At 39.6% G+C, this 22,215-nt stretch overlaps 1 protein-coding gene across 8 annotated transcripts; it reads right to left on the bottom strand.

Annotated features, from left to right (window-relative positions):
- Nucleotides 1–242: 242 nt before the first annotated feature.
- Nucleotides 243–22,203, bottom strand: HNRNPK (heterogeneous nuclear ribonucleoprotein K). 8 transcript variants are annotated; one of them, XM_027670841.1, is made up of 16 exons: nucleotides 22,090–22,203; nucleotides 19,474–19,552; nucleotides 19,286–19,365; nucleotides 18,317–18,426; nucleotides 16,886–16,942; nucleotides 15,335–15,378; nucleotides 14,383–14,455; nucleotides 13,761–13,889; nucleotides 12,658–12,786; nucleotides 11,903–12,210; nucleotides 11,491–11,545; nucleotides 6,932–6,982; nucleotides 3,033–3,054; nucleotides 2,873–2,955; nucleotides 2,243–2,412; nucleotides 243–1,458 (listed from the first exon to the last, which is right to left on the bottom strand). In XM_027670841.1, exons 3-16 carry the CDS (start codon nucleotides 19,332–19,334, stop codon nucleotides 1,425–1,427), a joined length of 1,314 nt encoding a protein of 437 aa, XP_027526642.1. In that variant the 5' UTR covers nucleotides 19,335–19,365; nucleotides 19,474–19,552; nucleotides 22,090–22,203; the 3' UTR covers nucleotides 243–1,424. The 8 variants fall into 8 exon arrangements, with proteins under 8 accessions (XP_027526642.1, XP_027526643.1, XP_027526644.1 ...); XM_027670842.1 differs by lacking the exon at nucleotides 22,090–22,203 and adding an exon at nucleotides 21,822–21,935; XM_027670843.1 differs by lacking the exon at nucleotides 22,090–22,203 and adding an exon at nucleotides 21,822–21,921 and having other exon boundaries at nucleotides 243–1,397; nucleotides 19,474–19,609.
- Between the last annotated feature and the right edge of the window lie 12 nt (nucleotides 22,204–22,215).

Here is a 22,215-nt window from a genome sequence, read left to right on the forward strand (position 1 = left end):
AAGGTGATGGCATTTTTTACTTTCTACAGGTTTGTTACAGCTCCACCAAGTAGGCCAGCCTTGCGCGCAAAGTCTTAGCTCCTTGCCTTTACCACTCCATTTAATGAGTAGCTGCACTAAAAGCTCAACCAATGCTCCAACAAACCATGGGTGGAAAAAAAATTCCCAACCAACAAAACACAACAAAAGAACCCAGGCTTAGTCTGGACCCATCATATCCATATGTGCAACACACTTCTACATTTTTTAATTTGTTTTTATTCAGGAAGTGAAATTAAAACTTTTAACTATAAATACAAATGCCAAGGTATTACATGAGATATCTAGAGGCTTTATATTTTTTTTTAAATTTCTCACAAATAATTCTTATGGAATTCAACATACATCCGGGAAACCAAACAAGTTTAAGTTTTGCATACAATTACAAGTTACAGAGTTAGATACTGTCAATTTGCCAATTTGCAATTTCTACCTCATACAAAAAAAAGCTCAGGAAACAGCTATAATTTATTCAGAAATAGTAGAGCAACTGTCATTTCTAACAGTGTTATCTGCATTAAGCAAGCTGTCTATAACCAGGTGTACTTTACCACTGTTTACTCAGTGACATCACAAAGTTTTTAAATATTTTATTTATATACTGTCACCAATATATATATGTACTGCAAAGAGGGCCAAACACTTGCAAAAATGTCAAGTTTTACACAACATTTGTGGGAATATTTTCACTTTTTTTTCCCCAAACAGCAAAGCAGTCATTGTTTTCACACGATTTCTTTAATTTGTCAAAAAACCCCACATAACTCCATCTATATCAAGGAAGCCGAAGAGCAAGCTTAACAGCAACTTTAATTCACATGGGGAAAAACCCCCAAACTAGGTGTATTCATTTTAGTTATTATCTTATGTAGACCTGAAGAAAAATGACCACCAAGAATAGGTTCACTAAATTTATTTAAAAATCCTAAAATGTTTCTTACAAAAAAGCATTACATTCTGCACACTGTTCTCGACAGATACCAGGGACATGTGGCCTACCAGTATTCATCCCCCTTTAAAATAAGACACAGTGTACATAAAAGCAAGGTGTACACAACAATTACAGAAAAACATTACAATTTACCACCAACGATGAACAAAAATAGAATTCACTCTCTCTGCTGCTTCAAAATTTCAATGTTAGTCTCGTGCTCCCTCCCCCCATGTATTTGTAAGGAACTAAGACATTACATCTGGTGGACAGCAAAGATTCCACTACACCTCAAATGCAGAACACCTATGAAGCAGAGGAATGTTGGCTTTTTAAACAGAAGCAGATTAAAAAAAAAAAATAGGGGTGCAGGACTCCTTCAGTTCTTCACTAGTCTTAGAAAAACTTTCCAGAATACTGCTTCACACTATAAAAAAGAAAAAATAATCTTGCATTAGAATCCTTCAACATCTGCATACTGCTTCACACTATAAAAGAAAAAGAAAAAAGCATGTATTAGAATGATGGACCATACATCTTGCATCAATATTCATAATGACATTTTTAGAGCAGATTAAATTACAAATTCCTAACACATTTAAAAGTAAATAATTAAATAATTCTAAAATATCAATGGCTAGTAATTGTGTTAGTATATTTATGGCACATTAAAATATTAATACTCTAAAGCCAAACATTCCAGTTAAAACATTAAAATCTACTAGGACAGCCAGAAGTTAATACAGCAAATGTTATCTGAAGCTGTTAATATTTGGTAGAAAAGGTCAAGTAATGTCAGCAAGGTGTGAAATGCTGCATAACAGCACCAAATCGATTTCAACTTGTCCTGTAGAGGCATGGTCTGTGCCATATGGCAGACTGTGATTTGTTGTCAATTTAGTTATCTAAAAACAACAAAATCACTAGTCTTCCACACAGAACTAGGCCAACATCCACTGAAATCTTCTATATTTTCTACAGGCTCTATATAATTTATTACAAGTACTTTTTTTGCAGCAGTTTTCACCAGAGAAAGGAGAGGACTGCTTGGTTAAGGTGTCTTCCAGCAAGATTAGTTTTGCGGGTGTCTTCATTTTAATTAGAATGGAGAACAGAAGAAAATCAAGGCAGAACTAGCACTGGAGAAGTTAGCTTCAAATAGTTACTTTAAAACTTGCCTTCTTAAAAAATTGATTCATAGAGAAGAGCAGTTTTATAATGTACATGTCAATTTAAAATTGACAGTAGAGAGAATATTAAACTTTAACTTGCCTGTTCTGCAGCAAATATTGTGCATTTTGTATCTGGTCCTGTGTTCCTGTGATAGTTATTATCCGATCTTCTGAGCCTTCTAATGGTTCATCAATTTTGATCGAAGCTCCTGACTCATGACGAATTTGTTTGATTCTCTGGCCTCCCTTTCCAATAATAGATCCTGCCAACTAGGGAAGAAAGCAAAAAATTCATTTCCCAATACAACTTTCTTTCTAAAACAAGTTGGAAAATCACAGCAGCATTTAAATAGTTTCTATAAATTCAGTTTTAAGAGTTCGAATGGAAGCTTACTTCTTTACAGCCTAAAAACATCCCCTGCAGTATTAATCATATAAACACAAATAAGATAAAACCGGGAGAACCAGCTGCTCATTTGTAAAAAACACGTTACACAGTCCATCTCTATTACTGAGTATTAACTCTAAGTAAAATTGTTTACTGAGTCTCTGAAGATACAAACCAAATGATCCAAGAATACTCTTGGTGATTTGGAAACACTTGTTTTGTATTAGAAGTACTTATCAAGCACTCTAAGTACTTCTGATTCACTTCAATAGTCTGAGAAATAACTGTGACTTTTCTTTTTTAAGAAAAAGCATGAGTTGAAAGCAAGTCAAATTTACTTACATCTTTGGGAATCGTTACTTGTGTTGTGATGATGGGTCCACCAAGATCTCCATATGAACCGCGCCCCCCTGCATAAGAATAATCTGATTTAAATGTATGCATCAAGCCCTTTAGTAACTATGTAATGAACTACACGTAACGGTTCTATATAAACACTTACCATAACCAGAGCCACCCTCAAACTGTAAGAGAAAGAGAAAAAAAACCTTAAATAGTGAATAGCTATTCTTCATTAACACATTTTTGTCCTAAATATTGTATTGTTAACTTTGAGCCTATCTTATGCAAATATCTCAACCCTCAAACTGACTATAACTGTTGTGCTAGCAAAGGCATCCTGAGGCAAAGAGGGCAGACCAGAAAAAAAGGGGTGAGTGGGAGATCTCTCATTAACCTCTGTCCATTTGGACAATGCTCTAAGGCACATGGTGTAATTCTTGGGGCTGTCCTGTGCAGGGCCAGGTGTTGGACATGATGACCCTTGTGGGTTCTGTCCCACACAAGATATTCTATGATTGTGTGATTCTTATCCTGCCCTGTCAAAACCTGCCAGTTTACCAAGGCAGTCTCACTAACTCAGCTTCTCACAGACAGCTCTTGATGCTAACCTACTTGTGACCCTTGGACTAAACAAACATCCAAGTTACAAGATCAGAGTACAACCTTACTAATGCTACTAACATAGCTCAGGAGAAACTCAAGTCTCTAGTTTTGGGACAAAAAGTTTACCCAGTGACGGTCAATCCTCCTACTTCATCTACACCTTTGGGAAAAAAACCCAGTAAGTTCTTAAGAACAGCTCTGTAATTTGTCTCTTGATTCAGACTATGCTACAATACTTAATATCTTTGAACAGATAATCATGACATGAGTTACTTCTTTTCCATTTAAAACACCAAATACAAATCACTACAAGCAGTCCTAGCCCCTTTTTATTTTTAGGACTTGTAAACTTGTATTTGACATAAAGTGTTTTGCTTCATCTAATGAAATAACTGCTCCAGACTCCATATTCATATTTTCCTACAGAAGCAGAGAATAAATATGCAGGGTTCCCTTGAATTCAACTTTTTAGAGACTCACGAGTTCTGTGACAGGAGGCCAGGGGCTGCCTAAAGCTGAAACTGCTAGCAAAGCTGGTGGCATCTACACAATAACATTTAAAAAAGAGTATAAAAACCCAAAACCTCAGTGTGCACTGATTGCAAGAGATGAGCAAGGAGGAAAAAATTGAGTGGATCTGCCCTGCAGACATCACAGTGAAGGAACAGGAAAAGGTGCTCCAGGCACTGGAATGAACACTGTCCTGCAGCTGGTGGAGAGAACCATGTTGGAGCAGATGGCTACACTGTATCCCATGCAGGATGCTATGCTGTGACCAAGCAAATAAGCCCTGAAAGAAGCAGCAGTTTGTGGAGATTCCAAGCCGGCGCAGACGCCTGGCAGGATCTCTGGGGGACCCACACTGAATCAGTCTGTTCCTGCAGGACTGTACCCCATGAACAGTACCCCACACTGGAGCAGTTCTTGAAGAACTGCAGTCCAACAGAAAACGCATTTGAGGCATTTATGAATGCTTATATCCCATGGGAAGGACCCTACAGTGGAGCAGGAGAACAGTGTGAAGAGGATGGAATAGATACAGGTGTGATGAACTAACCTGCAACCCAACATTCCCTATCACACCTGCACCATTCATGGCAGAGAAAGTACAAGACCAGGGAATAAAGGAGTGGAAGTTGAGTCTGGGAAGAAGTAAAGGGTGGGGAAAGGTGTTTTTAGTTTTCCTCTTTGTTTCTCACCATGATACTCAATGTGGCAGTAAATCTTCCCCAATCAACTCTGTTTTGCCCATGACAGTAATTACTAAGTGCTCTCCCTGTGTTCATCATGAGCCACAGACTTTCTGTCTTTCTTTCTCCCCTCACCCTGCTGAGGAAGGAGAGTGAGAGAGCAGGTAGACTGGCTGGGCAGCCAGTCAAGTTGAACCAACCACAACTACTTGTTCACAAAAGTTACAATGTAACAACTTTCCCAAAAATATTACTTACCATTTACCTTTTTAGATCAAAATGGAAGCTACTCAGATCAATGTGCCAAGCTTGTCCTCTGTCCCTAAGCAACTTGTATTGATTGTCACGTTACTAAGCGATACAGATTGGAATACAACATAATAGAGCTTGTACTGGAGTCTAAAATATGAAAGAATGAAGGATTCTGCTTAAGGCTTAATTCAGAGGCTGATCATACAGCATACTGCATACACAGAGACATATTCCTGTTAGTATTTGCCACAGGATTGCTTTTTGGACTAATCTGTTTCAAAGAAAAATCCTTTCTTTGATTACATCTGCTTCCCCAGACTACAGAACAACATAACTTGAGAGCAGATTCTGTGCTTATGTAAGCTAAGAACTGACATTTCATATCAATTAATCCAAAATATTAATTTAGTGGCATTTTGCCATCTTCAAGATAGCACAAACACCTGCTGTACTTCACAATTTCTACAATGGAGTCACTACATCACCGAACGAGGGAAGGCCTACAGATGCCATCTACCTGGACTTCTGTAAGGCCTTAGACATGGTCCTCCCCCACATTATCCTTCTCTCCGAATTGGAGAGAGATGGATTCAAATGGGTGGACTGTTCAGTGAATAAGGAACCGGTTGGATGGTTCCATCCAGAGGGTATTGCCAATGGCTCAGAGTTCCCATGGACATCAAGTGGTGACCCTCAGGGGGTTGGAACTGTGAACAGTGCTATTAAATGTCTTCATCAACGACACAGAAAAAGGGATGGAGTGCACCCTTATCAAGCTTGCAGATGACACCAAGCTGAACGGTGCACTTGGGTCTGGGCAACTCCTGGTATCAATACAGACTGGGATATGAACTGCTCGAGAGCAGCCCTGCCAAGAAGGACTTGAAGGTGCTGGCGGATCAGAGGCTGGACATGACCTGGCAATTTACACTTGCAGCCCAGAAAGCCCGTTGTATCCTGGGCTGCATCAAAAGCAGTGTGGCCAGCAGGGCAAAGGATGTGATTCTGGCCCTCTACAAGCTCTGGTGAGACTCCACCTGGAGTCCCGCATCCAGGTCTGGGATCCCCAACATAAGGGCACAGACCTATTGAAGCAAGTCCAAAGGAGGGCCATCATCAAGATCAGCACCTCTCCTATAAGAAAACCTGAGAGAGTTGGGGTTGTTCAGCCTGAAGAAGAGAAGGCTCTAGGCTGACTTTATTGTGGCCTTCAGCAACTGAAGGGAGCCTACAAGAATGCCCGAGAAGACTTTTTAAAAGGGCACGTAGAGGGAGGAGAAGGGGCAATGGCTTTAAATTAAAAGATAGTAGGTTTAGTTCAGATACTAGGAAGAAATCCTTGTGAGGGTGTTAAAGCATTGGAACAGGTTGCACAGAGAAGTTGTGGATGCCCACCTCCTGGAAGTGTTCAACGCAATGTTGGATGGAATCCTGAGCAAGCCCGTCTAGACCAAGATTCTCCGCACATGGCAAGCAGGTTGGAACTAGATGATTTTTAAGGTCCCTTACAAGCAAAATCATTCTGTGATTCTATAACTTTCCTCCTCAAAACCTATCTGATCAAATGGTATATTTTCAAATACACTGAAAAAAAAAGCATTGTAGTTTATCCAAAAATGTAATAAGCTACTTTTAATATTTGCTGTTTGAAATAATAAAAAATAGCAACATTATGAAATTAACACAAAATACATATCCTAAGTGCATGCATCTATAGTGCATCAGTTACGGAGAAAGTTACTATTTACAAAATGAAAATAGAGTGTAAAAGAGGAAAAAAAGAGGTACAGAAAAGCATGCTACTGCACAATTCCACATTTCTATTAACATTACCTCTTGTCAAAGGACACACTATTAGGACTGCCAATAAATTCTGAGTCCAAAGAACAGCTTTATCAAGTGTTTAATAGATGCAAGTTGTGACAGACTATACTCAAGATCTCTTAAGAAATTCACCTAATCACTTAACTTGTTCAACAAAGCAATTTTCAAAAAATAGGTTGAACACACTCACCAACTCTGGTGGCTGCATGTCATCACAAGCATCCACATGACACTGCATCATCTTCCAGACACAACATAAAAGGAGGAAGAAAGGAAGCCCAGGTCATACAGTTTTAGTGAACTTGGCAAGCAAATACAATATATACTAGTACAAAGACACCTTTACCCCATAGCAAAGACATGAAACGTTCTGAGTTAGACCACTCTCAAGACTCACTCCCTTTTAATTTTATTTTGAGGGAACTGTAAGTGGCCACACTCACGGTTTCACCCTCTTTCTGTGGTATTAACAGATTTCTCCTCTAGCAAAGAAGGTCAGAGAGCTAATGGCAAGGTAAAGTTTGAAAAAGCCTTTTTTTTCTGCCTTTTGAAAAAACCTTCAAGTGCTATTACATATAAAAATACTTTGCCATGCATTAGAAAAACCTTTTCTGCCATCCGTTGGAAAATGAAGGCTTAGTAAGACTGAAACAAGTAACTGCAAGTGATTATGCCAATAGCAGGTAAAACAGGAAGGACGCTGCTTCTCATGTTCTACCAATTCATTTCCATATATCTCATACAGCCAAGCAGACTAAGAATCTACTGCTGACTAATAATATTAGAAATTCAGTTATGTTTCTAAAACATGATATATGGCACTTCTTTCTTTCAGAATTTCACAGTTTCAGCAATTGATGTTCATTTGTGCACTCTAAAACAAGTTTCTGAAACAGGGTGTCTTAACATAAGTAACAAAATATTCTTTGCTGCAGACTCATTTGTGCTAGTCACTACTAGTACTAGAATACAAACCAGATGATAGATGGGCTGGGTAACGCAAAGAGCTTCACTTTAACATCTAGTGAAAGAAAACACATGCAGTCTTAACTGACGTATAATTCTTTTGTCCTAACTTTTTCTGGGTTTTATGAGTGACCTAAGAGTGAAATTTTGTTACTTCCTTCCAGGATCTGCATGAATAAATAGTACAATTGTCATACATACATTCTTTCTTTACTAATTTTTTATATGCCTGTTAATGTCACATCTCTTAAACCTAGAAATTGTTTCTTATTTTTTAAAACTTATGCGTCTTTATTCAAGTGTTTATACATCAAGACACATATATATAAGTTAAAAAAAAAATCAAGAACCAGGAAGCACTTGAAGGAGCAAAAGCACATTACAAGTCTGAAGACACTCACAACAGTGTGAAGAGACAGTCCACTTAACAGAAGACATTCTGACTTAAATCTGCATTAACTCAGATTTTAAAATTTTTAGTACTTTGAACATTTTAGTTAGTAACTGAGATAAATGGATTTCACATGCTTGTTCACTTTTTTCTATCCCTCCAAGTGGTACCTGAGTGCATTTCTGTATCTGAGACATCCCAAAGAATGAGAGTGTTAAAAAAGAAATAGAGGAAATTTAGGATTTTTCAGCTGACAACAGCCCTTATGGTCCACAGGCATTTGATCTGGAGTAGCTACACACTGAAACATATAGTTCCATTCACAGAGAAACAGTACAAATCTGTACTTTGGGAAAAAGCTTCAGAGCAGACTATAAGCCAAATGAACATTTTTAACAGCAGTGCCTAATTATATTACAACTGTAAGTCAGGCTAACAACAATATCATCTAAAGTGAGTGACTCTACGTTGGCAAATCTTTTAAAATGCAAATTGTTTTTTCTCATCTCAATCTTTAAAATACAGTCAATCCTGTTATCTTTCTGAAATTCCAGAACACTCACAGCTCAGCATCCAGTATTAAACTGGACTCACAATCCACTTGATGAGTCATCAACTGTTCAATCTTTCTGCCTTTATGGAAAAGAGAACTGGCAAAAAAAGTTTCTGTACATTCAATTGCTATAGGACTTTTGAGATGTTCCTGTATTCTTGCCTTTTACTGCACCTAAGTAAAATAGGATCCATGTGAAAGAGCACTTTTGCTCTCTAAGAGCAGCTTTTCCCATCATTACTTAGATCACAAATCACAATAACATTGATTTATTCTAGTTTAAAACTTTAGCTAGAGAACGGTTGCTATATGAAACAAAGGGTAGCACAGGAAAACCTTACATTTCTGGCATGACACTTGCAGCTGCAGCTTGACAATCAACCTGAAGATCTCCTTTCTGCTTACACAGTTTAGGATACTAGAGTCATGATTAACTAAAACTGGAAATTAAATACAATCTTTGCTGGGAAGCAGTGCTCCCTTTAATCAGGCTATGATAGTTGGTCATAAAAGAGTCAAAATCATGAGCAGCTTCACTATGAAAAGGAAATAAAAGTGCTTTTTTTGCACAAAAAACCTCTAACTGAAATGACTCCACTTGCTTGTAGAAACTCACATCAACAAAGTGAAGGTTAACCTGACAGGTTAAACCTGAGTCAAAATGGATTTTCTATTCTAGCTGGAATGGAACAAAAATAGAACACACCACTGCTCTAGAGTCTAGCTAAGTAAGACTGTGTTTAACCAGATACCCGAAGATGGACAGGTATGGACGGCAGGAGTTCAGGAGACACCGCACAGACAATCAATATGATCAAAACGATGTTCAATTTATTATTTAAATGAGTTAGCTTTTATACAGTTAGATTTTTCCAGGTACATGATTACAACAAGGTGATTGTCTGTGCACGCGTCTCATGCCTTCAGTTCACTGGTTCTGGTGCTCTGTCCACGCGCTCTGACATCATACATGCCACCCAAAGTCCCTCCTATCGATCCACTTTTAGGGATTTTCCTGAGATTTTGCAGGTGTCCCTTTATCTCCAGTTTCCCAAAACTTTCAACTATAAACACAGGATTTTCTCATACCTTATAACTACAAACATACAGCATTCACACAGCTAACAAGTATAAACACAGAGAGTTTTCACACAGCCTGAAACTATAAACTATTCTTTTAACAACCTTCAAAGTTATGTTAAGTAAGGCCTAGTGCTTCTTAGAAATATGGATTGTTCACAATGTGTCCATTTTCCTGCCACAGACAGGCTGCTCAGTTTATGTACTCTAGCACTGGCTTTATTAGCTGCAAACAGAAGAACACAAAACCTGATTCTTCCAACCAATTCTTACTGTTTCTTAACATGTAGAAGGAGTAACACTTTTTTTTTTTTTGTAACTGTGTGGGAATCTTTCATTATTTCTAGTAAGCACATGACATTGTTGCAATTTTTAGTTTCAGTAACTCTTACTCCCAAGCAGGACGTGTAAAAGCACATTTAGGTAGCTCTTTTCCACTTCTTAGCTTCATTTAAAAGAAAAAAAAATCATATTATGTCACTGTCATCTTAAAGAAGGTGCCAGACAAAGTCCAAGGAGAAAAGAAGGTTTTTGACTATAGAGATTCACTCTGTTGTGGTTTAAGCCTAGCAGGCAACTAACACCACAAAGCCTCTTGCTCACACCACCCACCCAACCCTCATCCCCGAGAAACTGGGGGGTGAATCAAAACTATAACAACAACTTAGTAATTGAAACAAAGTAGGAGATAACAATAACAGTAAATAATAATCTAAAGGGGAGCCAAACCCCAAGATAAAAAAAACACTAGTGCCACACAATACAACCGCTCACCACCAATGACCACTGCCAGACCCTTTTGGCCAGTTCAGGTCACCTGTCCTGGCCATGCTCCCTCCCAGCTTTTTGTGTACATACTCACTGGCAAAGCATGAGAGATTGAACAAGTCCTTGACTTAGCATAAACGCTACTTAGGAACAACTAAAAAACCAGCATATTACCAACATTATTCTCATACTGAACTCAAAACACAGCACCTTACCAGCTAAGAGAAGTAAGTAATTATCCTAGCTAAAACCAGGATAACCTCCCAGTTTTCCTTCTGAGGAAAGATTCCTCTTTCCTCAGAACAGCAGACAACTGCTCGGAAGCCACAGTTCAGAAGCAACACAGAAGATTATCTATAACCCCTTGTTTTCAATCTCCATATAATATGAGAGATTTTTTTCTCCCTCAGCAAGCATCGATTTAGGATGCAACTTAGCAGTGGTCCTACCTCCAAAATATCTGGAATTACCAGAAAATAGACAAGAATTGATTCAAAAGAGCAATCACCTTCCAGATCAACTACAGCTCTTCTCAGACAACATTCTATAATCTGCATTATAGTATCTATGCTCATGTTTTCCAACACTTAGTGTTAAGAATGCTTGTATAACTCATTGTTCTGACATGTTTTCTGTAGTTGAAAAATCTCCTAATTCTATTTCTAAAATCTCCTAATTCTATTTCTGTCATCCTGATTAAAAAACCTGAAAGACAGCCAGTGCAAAAAAACCTGCAGAGCTGAGCACAGTCAAACTTTCTGTATCATTTCTGATGGCAGAAAGGAAACAAAGCAAATAGATCTGGTCTTGAATACCACTTACACCCCATATACTACTCCACAGGAGGACTATTTGTATGGACAAAACATTTTACTTTTACCATCAGAACCACGCATATTCACATTAACGTGCACATGTTCAGCAACAGTATCTTCAGACAGCACGCTAGCTGTGGTTACAGAACAGAACAAGGCCAATTTTAAACTCATACCATGCCATCATAACGATCTCCTGGTCTGCCCCTTCGGTCATAGGACATCAGATCTCTAAAATGAAAAAAGCAGCAGCACGTTAATTACGTTATCTGTGTTATGAACCGGCTTGTTTATTCTAATCTAAATTTTCACATTGATGGTTCACATATAACTTAATATCAAACTACTCTAACCAAGTACTGAATGACAGAAGTTACAGAAGTACCGGCTACAGTCATGGCAACTTACTATGGTGCAGCAGGTAATTAAACTGCAGTACTTTTCAAAATACTCTTGTCTAATACACATTCAATCCTGCAAAATCATTAACAACGTAGAAGCATGGAAAAAACACTGGAAATACGAATATGATTCAGAAGAATATACACAACATCAGTTTTTGTATAATGCATTTATGCAACAACTCACCCGCCACGAGGAGGTGGTGGTGGAGGAAGAGGAAGATTACGAGCTCTGCTGCCACCTCTACCACCACGACCTGGTGGAGGTGGTGGAGGTCCTCTGCGAGGGCTCATATCATCATAATCTCTTCTTGAGGGAGGCATAGGTCGTCCACCACGACCAGGGGGCATTCGATCAAAGCCTCCCCTTCCACGCATCGGAAAGCCCACTGGACGTCCCCTTCTATCATCAAACATCATTGTGAAGCCACCGTAGTCATATGTTTCATCATAGAAATTGGGATCATAAGGCTGGGCCCGTCCTTTAATTGGAGACTAATACAAACAAACAAAACAAACCCCCCAAATCAATTAGGACAATTACAACTGGCATACTTAATTAATACAGTAAATATGTAAGTATGAATTCATGCATTTGGAACACGGTTTTGATTTTACAAGGCTACTAAGAAAATGCTGATGTGTGATAGAGAAACTACTGTTACTTATCCATAGCTAATAAACTTTGTCTTCCTTCCTCTTCCATTTTTTCATTTTAATGACATGCAAAGCGTGAATAACGGCCCACTAGTACCAAAAATTGCTTTCCCATAAGGTGCACCCCAATTTTAAACAATAGAAACAGTTTCAAAAGTTCCTGACAATCACTTTGCTGTTAGGAAAGTAGGATGTACTGAATTCAAAATAAACTGCGAGACACTGTTTTATATCTAAGATTCATTAATGCCAATGAAAGAATAAAATAAATTTAATAAATATTACCTCAGAGATAAGATCCAAGATAATCTTGATGCACTCAACAACCCTATCAGGTTTTCCACCAATAAGCACCACTCTGTCAGTAGAATGAGGACAACACTCTTGAAACAGCTTAATGGTGGTCTGAGTGTTCTGTAGAAGAAAAAAATTCAAGCTTGTCGAATATATTTTAAACAACTTTATAAACCCACTAAAACATTTTAAAAGAAAAAAAATCCAAAATAAAATTAAATTCCAAGCTACTTAAAATTGCATGCTTGCTTCTGAGTTATCACAACAAATTTGAAGATGGCAACTTTTAAAGATCAGTGGTAACATAAATTTTGCATGAAGATGGAAAAAAGTTCAATTTCCTCCTATTTCCATTATGATTCATTTACACCATTATGTAATTAGATATCAGAAAAAGGACCATATTGCCATTGTGAGCTTACAGGCTGAATTAACCATCAAATGAAGAAAACATGCTCTGGATGCTAAGACAGCAATGTTGCCAGGAGTATGTCTAGTTATCTAGCCTTTCTCAACCCATGCAAACAGGTAGCAGCCTATACCTGCACAGACCTGCAATGACTTCTGACACAATGCCAAAAAAGGAAAATGTGTTTTCAGCTCACACAGACCATTACCTTTTTTAAATCTTATTCCTTCACTGAAAGAAAACAATGGTCTTCTAGCAGTAAGAATAAAAAAAACCCAACAAAAATAAAGCTCTTTTACAGTAATATTCAGACATCTACCGTGGAGATGCTTTCGCCCTAGACCATTTTTTATGGCCAATGACACAAATAATTCTAGACTATGCACAAGTTCATTCTAGAAGGAATGATGAATAAAATTTTAATAAAACAGAGTAAAAATGCTCCCTTTAAAAACAGTATTCTACCACATATATTGTTTAATCAAGTCCTAGGCTCTGTCACCAATATTCCTTCTGAGGGTCTGCGAGGAAGTTGCAACGTACAGCTCCATCTCAGAACATCAGAAGCATGTACACAGTATGTTCAGTAGGAATTACTGCACAGAAGATACTTACACTGGCTTCTTATGAACAGAAAACATGATTTATTGAACAAAAGACAAATCTAAGAGCAGAAAGCAAGTACCTCTCTGAGTTCTTTAATTTTAGCACCCTTGACACCAATAATTCCTCCTGCCAAACTTTGGTGAATGAGAAGTCTTAATTCACAGTCGAAGTCGCTGCCTTTGTAGTGTTGATACTGTATGAAAGATGCATATAGGGAAAAAAATAAAATAAAAATTAAAAAAAGTTTAAAATATTTGGCATTTTAAGTTTTTTCTTCCAACAATGGTATGACTTATTGCTGAATTGTAAACCTGCATTTCCTTTGATAAGATCACAACTACTTACGCACCTCCCCTCTAGGTGAAGTATCAGTTTTCCTTATTTATTACATTACTTATTACATTATTTATTACCTTACACTGCACAACTTGCAACAAAGACTTAACAAGGTACTGAACAGTGCAACACTTAATATTTTGAAAGGGGGAAGGCTGTTCGAAATGTTAATTTAATAAACAGTGACAGATTATCCTCTGCCAAAAAAATGTCAACATGTAGTGTGAGAGCCATAACCCTTCTTTAAAAGGCCTCTGGCATTTATTTTTTTTAATTTCCTGTATGTAAAAAGCAGAAAGTCATCCAGAACCATCTTGTTCAAAAGCTAATCCTTTACCTTTAAAACAAAATATTAAGAGACATACCTCTTCTAAAGTAGGGATAATCTTCTTCAAGATTTCTCCAATTGTCTCTATATCTGCACTTATACTCAAAATGCTGTTGAAAGCCACAATGTCAGACAAGATGGAGTAGGTACAAAAGAAAAAGCAGAAGTAAATTTTTTAAATCATCACAGACAAAATTTTAACAAGATACACTACAAAGAAGAGTTTACAATTAAGATTCCCCATTTTAAGTAAACCTGTTTGCTCAATTATAACACATGCATCTTTGTTTATGCCCAGTATATACGCATGAGAAATTTAAGATTAGGTAGGTCTTGCAGAGAGAGAAAGACAGAATGGGCTTTTTGGAAGGGCTCAGATTAAGTGGGCAAGAAATTGATGCAGAACTGAAAGTAGAAGTGAATATTCATGTTCCCCGCCACCACTAATTAGGATACCCTCGCTAATACATTATGCTGGCACACCTTCTCATATTAAAAGGGAGGATATGCAAGTGGTGAACGTTGTATCTGGAATAAGGTTATGAAATCAGATTACTAATGGGCTCTCCAAGAAAACAAATACAAATGCAAGACAAAAAAGACAAAACAAATGAGAAGTGAAGGAAAGCGAACCGGAATTAGCATTTCATCAGAAATAATTATGAACAGGCAATGTTGAGGGGAGCAAGGTGGGCCACAAAGACAGAGCGAAAGACTATTTTGAACCAATTTGATTTACAATGCAGCAAATATGCAACACTTGAAGCTGTGCTCCTTCCATTGAAATAAAATTAGTGGATTGTTTGGGTGGGCAACTCACGTAAAAGTTCAGTGACAAAAAGACTTAATGGGGAAAATAAGACAGAAAACTTGAAAAAAAACAATACACCGTCTATAAGGGGATACTATTTAATTATATCAAAGGCAGGTAATAAAATACATTTCTCTCTTTCTAATCAGGCAGTGAGGCATAAACTGTTGGGACATACCGCTCGGGGCCACTGCTGTCTGGGACTGAAACACTGGCATTGTACTGCATTGGTCATTGGCGTTCGTGGATGTTGGCATTGGGCATGGGTATTCAATCAGAAGTTGTCAAGTATGGTACCCGTTTGGCAACGAGCACATTTTTGGGCATAGCCAACCAGGGTTTTCACATGGGCGTTCAGGGGCGGATGGGCCAACGTCATGGTGGGCAACGCAGGGGCAAGTCGATCCAGTACATGGGCAACGGAGATATATGGCCAAAAAAACAAGGAGAGGGAAAAGGGGGAAAAGCAATAAATTTTAATTTAATACAAACTATACTCATTACTCTCAATTAATGAAACAAGCTTAAGTTGTTCTGAAGACTAACACAATAACGGATTGCTACACCAACTGTGGCTTAACAGTATGGACCTTAAAAATGAGTCACTTGATCTGACTAAACTACTTTTTACTTTTAACAAATGACGTTTCAGTAGCAGGCTGGCTCATGAGGGTAGACGCAAAACCTGTCGAGACTGACAGTACTAGAACCTTGGGCAAATCGGGAAAGTTTGTATTGCAGACCAATCTAAATTATCTGGACCTAGGTGACATACTGATTTACTCAAAAAAAAAAAAAAAAAAAGAAAGAAAGAAAGAAAAAAAACGATAAAAAACCCTAGAGGAGAAGAAAAAAGAACAACTAGCTGCCAAAGTTAGTGAGTATATGTCTGATTCCTGACCATTTCAACTAAAACCTCAATTCAGTTGCGGTAGTTGTTGAACTTAGTTGAAACTGATTTGTAATGATATGTTGCCAAATCTTGTGTTGAACAGAGTCTTGATAGGAAAAACTGTTGAAATTGTAGCTGATGTTAAGAACAGGAGGTACAAATGGAATTTAAGAAGAGTTGCCAAGTTTTATAAATACACAACATTAACGCTCAGCATGTGTCTAATCACAAGAGTTAACCCACTGTAAAGTGTGAACAGGCAGTAAGTCATGACCATTTAAAAATGCTTCCAAGTAACAGAATAGAATTTTCCTTTAGTGTTTTATACCCATATTTAAAGAAAGAAACCTTAACATTAATGTTTTTGTTCTTCATGTGCAAGCTGTTAAGGAACAGATGGACGATGTTATATTGCTCTTTTTAAGGAAGTTAGACAATTCCTCTATCACTGGGTTAATTCAGCCACCTGCAATGGTTTCAGCAGTACTATAATTAATTCACATATATGGGAAATGGTACTTTTAAGGGGCTTAAGCTTTGTCAACATTTTAATTAGGATGTTAACTTGCTTGAAGTGTGTAATTCAGCAGAATCCTATTAAAAAGTGAAGAGATTTAATATAAACCTCTCATCCCACGAGTCAGGTTGGGTTTTAATTGCAATAGAAATTGAAGAACTGTTATCTACTCTAACAATCAATACAAATGGCTTGTAACTTGACTATTGATGCCTACGGAGTTGAATTGCTCCCATTTCTAGAAACGCACGCAATCAAGCTTTCGATGTAGTGCTCTGAAAGAATTGGTGTTAAATTAGTTCAAACTCATGTATACTCACATCTGTACGAAGTGCCTTAATATTTTTGCCACCTTTTCCAATCACAGCTCCAGCATTCTGGAAAAGAGTTTTCAAGAAGTTAAGTTATGACAGCACAGCACAGACTACATTTTTGAACTCAAGACTAAAAAGGGTAAATCTATTTTTGCATTACCCTGCTGGCCCAAGAGGTGAGGGCAGGTGAGCACTCCTTTAGAAAGGTTCAAATCAAATTGAAACAAATGGATACAGTTTATCCAGCTTAAAAAAATGATGACTAAAAGTTCTTACTACCACCAAACAGCATAGAGAAAAACACTCAGTTTTGCCACTAATATTTCAATTCCAAACGAAGTTTCTAGGCAATTCTGCCCATGCTAAACTTATCTCATAGACTGTATCCTTTGCAAAAAATACTGTATGAATGTAATATAAGTCAACGATTTGCTTAGTTTAATTGATAATTTTTTCTTTTTTCTTTTTTTAAGAAGTACCTTTGCAAATTTCACTTTCGTGCTCTCAATATTTGATAATTCCAAGGGCTAATTTTGGTTTATGCCTCTGTAATGTAATTAATTTCTCAGAGCAGTATATTCTGAAAATGGTTAAAGTGAATGTTAACAGCCCCTACTTTATTCAAGCCACCAGGAATAAACTGGTACATAGTGAAGAACAGTAATTGCAAAACTAAATTTTTACCAGGTTCTCTCAAGGATTACATATAAAATATTGCTTTTATTACACAGATCATACTTATGCTAAAAGCATGCAAAACATTTAATGGTACTCCAAGTAAACCAACTATTGGTCAGAAATGGCACATGGAGTTAAGGCAACATTCTTCCATGCCAACACAAAAGACTGAGATATTTCAGAAACAACAAGTAATCTGTAGCAAGTGAGAACAACAGAGGAAATTCATATATAGCAACTTTTAACTATTTACACTTGTCAACAAAATCCCTGCAACTCCTGAAGTATTGCTCCCACATTTCTTCCTGTTGACACAGTTGAACAAGTTCAGTAGATCTGTTTAGGAAGGTTACTAAAATCCTAAGTTTTCATATCTCATATTTAATTTAAAATCATTAGCTCAAAATTCCTTAAACAGCTTCTCTTCCAAAGACTCACAGTCATTTCCCTCAAAATAACAACATTCTACTCAAATGCAGACCTTATGATTTCTGTTGCTCTACTTCTTCAGCAGTTAAATCCTTAAAAAAAACCCCTGTATTGATCCTTCAGGACTTACCTTTTTAAAAGAACCCCTGTAGACAATTCCATTGCAATACACCTGCAACTACCTTTCATGCACACTGAAAGTTATTCTAATAAGTTATCTCATTTTAAATAAAGCACATATGCTTTCTAAACTTCTATCTCAACATACACTCTGTCATCACCGTCTTGAAGAATGCTACATGCAAAAATGGTAACAACAAGAAAGCGTACTTTGCTCTGCAGCAAGATGCGCAGTTCCACCATTTCATCTGTGTTTCGAGATCTTTTGAAGGCCTGCTCTTCCTCCATATCTTCTGCAGGACGTTTGCCTGTAGAGAGGTCCATAGGGGGGAAACATAAACAATTATTTAACTTTCTAAGTCGCAATAAAATGGAACGTATGCCAAATTCATGCTTTGTACTACTAATACATTCTTTCATATTGGTCCAAAACTAATTACAAAAGCCTGTTCTGAGCATCCACAGCATGAAAACAAGTCTTTACTTCATCAGCTTTCTTACTGGCTAACTACTAAAAATGCATTTAAAAGATCTATGAACTTTGGCTTAAATGAGAATGTTGTTGAGAAAGTCATGACACGTTTTTTAAAGCAGTGAAGCATCACCTACTTCGTATTTATTTATAATTTATAATATATAATTTATAATTGGGGAAAACGTTTCAGGTATAAAGCTACAATGTAGTTTGGCCAACACTAAAATAGTGGTGGAATAATAGTAAAGTAGCACTTCAGATACTGTTTGGGAAAAACTGGCACAAATCAGCAACAGTGATGTCCTAACTTCCTTGGTAATTATTCCCAAGAAATTCTGCATGAAGTGCTTTAGAGTATTTTTCATATTGGTATTCCTGCATGTAACAACTGCAATAAACAAAAAAATGGATACGGCGGATATTCTTACATGTTCACATCCTCCACACAGCTTTGAAATACTTTTTAATCCTAGTCATAACTTTCAGTTACTTATCTCATGTCTAAAAGATGCCAACAGAAAGATTATGTCTTTATGCTTCAAAAAATATGTAATGCCACAGCCTAATTAAGACCAAAAATATTTAATACAAAATGCAAAACTCCTGCTGATACAAACGTATGGTAAAGTTAAATCATTACAACATTATTAGAAACATTTTAAAGAGGTTCTTTCTAAAAAGAAATAGTCCTTTAAAAGATTTACCATTTGTCTCTGTGTTGGTAAAGGTCTCTTCCTGTTGTTCAGTCTCCATTGCCTTTTTTTCTTATGTGGGCAAGCAAAACCTGTTGAAAAATAAAAGAGATGGTACATCTAGTCTGTCAAAAGGCAAACTGCACGTCATGCTAAAGCAAAAACAGTAACAAAAATAAATGTCTGCTGCTAGAACTTACCGCTCTTATATATCCCTGTAGAGAAAAACTCAAGTATTCTGGGCGGGATCGAAATCCAGCAGCTTATTGCTTCAAGAGCCTACGAAAACAGCATATAGCAGTTGTGAGTCTCCTCACGTAACAGCTGTGATTCTCACTACAACCAAAACACAGAGGTTTGACCTAAGCTATCACAAATCTTTTCTTTATAAAAGAAAAATCATACCCAAGATAAACACATCACTCAGAGGAGATAAAAGTCAAGTCTGTAGACTTACATAAACTCTTACCATCTGAATTTCAGTTTTTGGGCACATAGTACTTTTAAGTAACACATTTACTAAAAATTATTTTGAGAAATTTAAAGTGAACTGCATTCAGCTCTTATTTTTAAGATGTTATACGATACATCTGCCTTCGTTTCACTTTATAAAAGGACACTACATAAGAATCTGCTCCTGTCTTTTAGGTATACACAATTTAAACTTGAAAATAAACTCCTATTATGGTAATTGTCAGCATTACTTTTACAAATTTTCTACCAACATACTAGCAAGCATTTGAGCATGCCTGCCAATCAAGTATAATTGATGAACAGAATACAAATTACAACTTCTAGCTACATTTTAAAAAATCTGTTTTTAGAAATACCATCCTCTGTGTATAATCCTCATATAATCCTCTGTGCACACACAAGAACTCCAAAAGAACTGAATCTCACTATGATTTTCTGAAATAGATTGCAACCTGCTATTTTTAAGTTTATCTTGGAATGCTAATAAATCACATTAGAGAGAAGTGCAGACAAAATAAATAATTTTGCAACTTATTATCTTAAGAAATGTGATTTACAGACAATGCAGCAAAATAATCGTATATTTCCCTTCATACTGCACTAATTTCAATTGCCGTAACAAGTGGCAGGCACTCATCGTGGTACCAACAAAAAAAAAAACAAAACCAAAACGTGGTTGTAACTTTATAAATACACTCTCAGACAGCTGTGTAACTGCTGCCCCGCCTGTAGGAGCTAACAGCATGCACTGCCTTCCCAGGCAATTGAAACGAGCTAACGGGCACGCAGAGTTAACGATGCCGGGATCTCAGGCATACATTGTGAAATCTGCGCTGCTACGCGTACGAAGGGTAGGGAACGACCAGTCACGGTGTAATAGCCGTCTCGGCCCCCGGGTAATCTGTTTCCAACTATTCCAAGAATTTTAGGGCTGCAGGGGGCGAACTGTAATATCAGTTACATTTACAATTCACGGCTCAGTCTCCCCTAGTCAAACCTGCCTATACGTCAGCTGCTCTCTAGCCTCGCTCAACTGGGTGAATCAAGGACGTTGAAATCACTAATTGAGTCGGGTTTCTTAAAAACTAAAAAGAAAAGCTAAAGCGGCCACGAGAAGCGGGACCAGCGACCACACACATAAGAGCTGGGAAACGCCAGCGCGCCTCAGTCCCGCTCCCTCCAGGACGCAGCGGCTCTTGCCACCCGCTTGCCTCCCTCCCTCCGTCTCCCTCCCTCTCCCTGCGCCTCCAGCCGCCCGCCCGGCGCAGCAGAGAGCGCGGCAGGAGCGGCGGCGCCGCAGAGCACCCGCGGAGCGGTAGATATGGCGCTCTCCGAAATGGCGCCCGCCCGCCCGCGGCGAGGCGGAGCCGGCAGCAGAAGGGTCGCCGCCACCACCACGAGGCCGCGGGAAGAGTTAGCCGGTTCCGCCCGGGCGTACACAAAGGAGGCGCCCGGTGGCCCGAGGCACGACGGAGCGGGGCAGCCCCGCCAGCGCGGGAGCTCCGCCCGGCCCCCGACAGCGGCGCGGCCGCCACGCGGGGCGGTCTCCGATGGGCCCCCGCGGCTGGGCCCGGCCCGGAGCGTCCTCCCTGCGCCCGCCATAATCCACCACAGCAGCTCGCCCCGGGCACAGAGGCAGCAAGGGCGGGCGCGGGAGGGCGGCGGCCGCTCCTCCGCCCTTGAAGCGCACCCGCCGGCGCTGCGGAACCCGCGCTGGCCAGGCGGCAGCGCCCACGGCCGAGCTGCGCGCTGTCGCCGCGGGGCACGAGGGAATCATGCCGAGGTGGCGACAGCCGAGGGGGGGACACCCAGCTCTCTTCCACGCAGACCCCACCCCGCTGCACCGCCATCCTTTCGGAGATCACGGGAGCCCCGAGACCGCGGCAGCCCCGGGGGCTGAGGCCCGCGACATTGGCCCCAGGCCCTCCCGCACGGCTGTGTCACGCAGCGGCGCCGAGCGGGACCTGGCGGCGGCTCTGACGGCCTAGGAGAGGCCCGGATCGGCCTGCACCCTCCTCCCGCCCTCTCCCCCTCCTCGCCGGCCCCGGCCACACCGCACCGCGGGTGCGCATACCTACACCCGCCGCCGGCCCCTCCGCGCACGGGAGAGAAAAGGCAGCAACCGCGGCCGCCGACGCGCACATCCAGCAGCACCACCTGCGATTGGCTCCACCGCCCTTCCCGAGCGGCGCCGCCGCTGCCCCGTTGGATGAGGCCGCTGCCTGTCAGCGCGGGGGGGCGGCGCCCCGCCCCGCCCCGCCCTCCGTGAGGAACAGGGCGAAACGAGCCGAGGGGAAGGCGGCGCCGTCAGATTCGCACCGCGGCCGGCCAGGCTTTCCTACCTGGGCGGCGGGAGCCGCGCTGTCAGCGGCGCGGGCAGCGGAGGGCGGCCCAGGAGAATGGGAGCGGCGACTGCCGGAGAGCGAGAAAATGGCGGCCGCCAAAATCCCGCCTTGTGCGCGCCGCCC

Source organism: Neopelma chrysocephalum, unplaced genomic scaffold, assembly GCF_003984885.1.
Source record: "Neopelma chrysocephalum unplaced genomic scaffold, ASM398488v2 Primary Assembly neopelma1_96936, whole genome shotgun sequence".
Taxonomy (NCBI): Eukaryota; Metazoa; Chordata; class Aves; order Passeriformes; family Pipridae; genus Neopelma; species Neopelma chrysocephalum.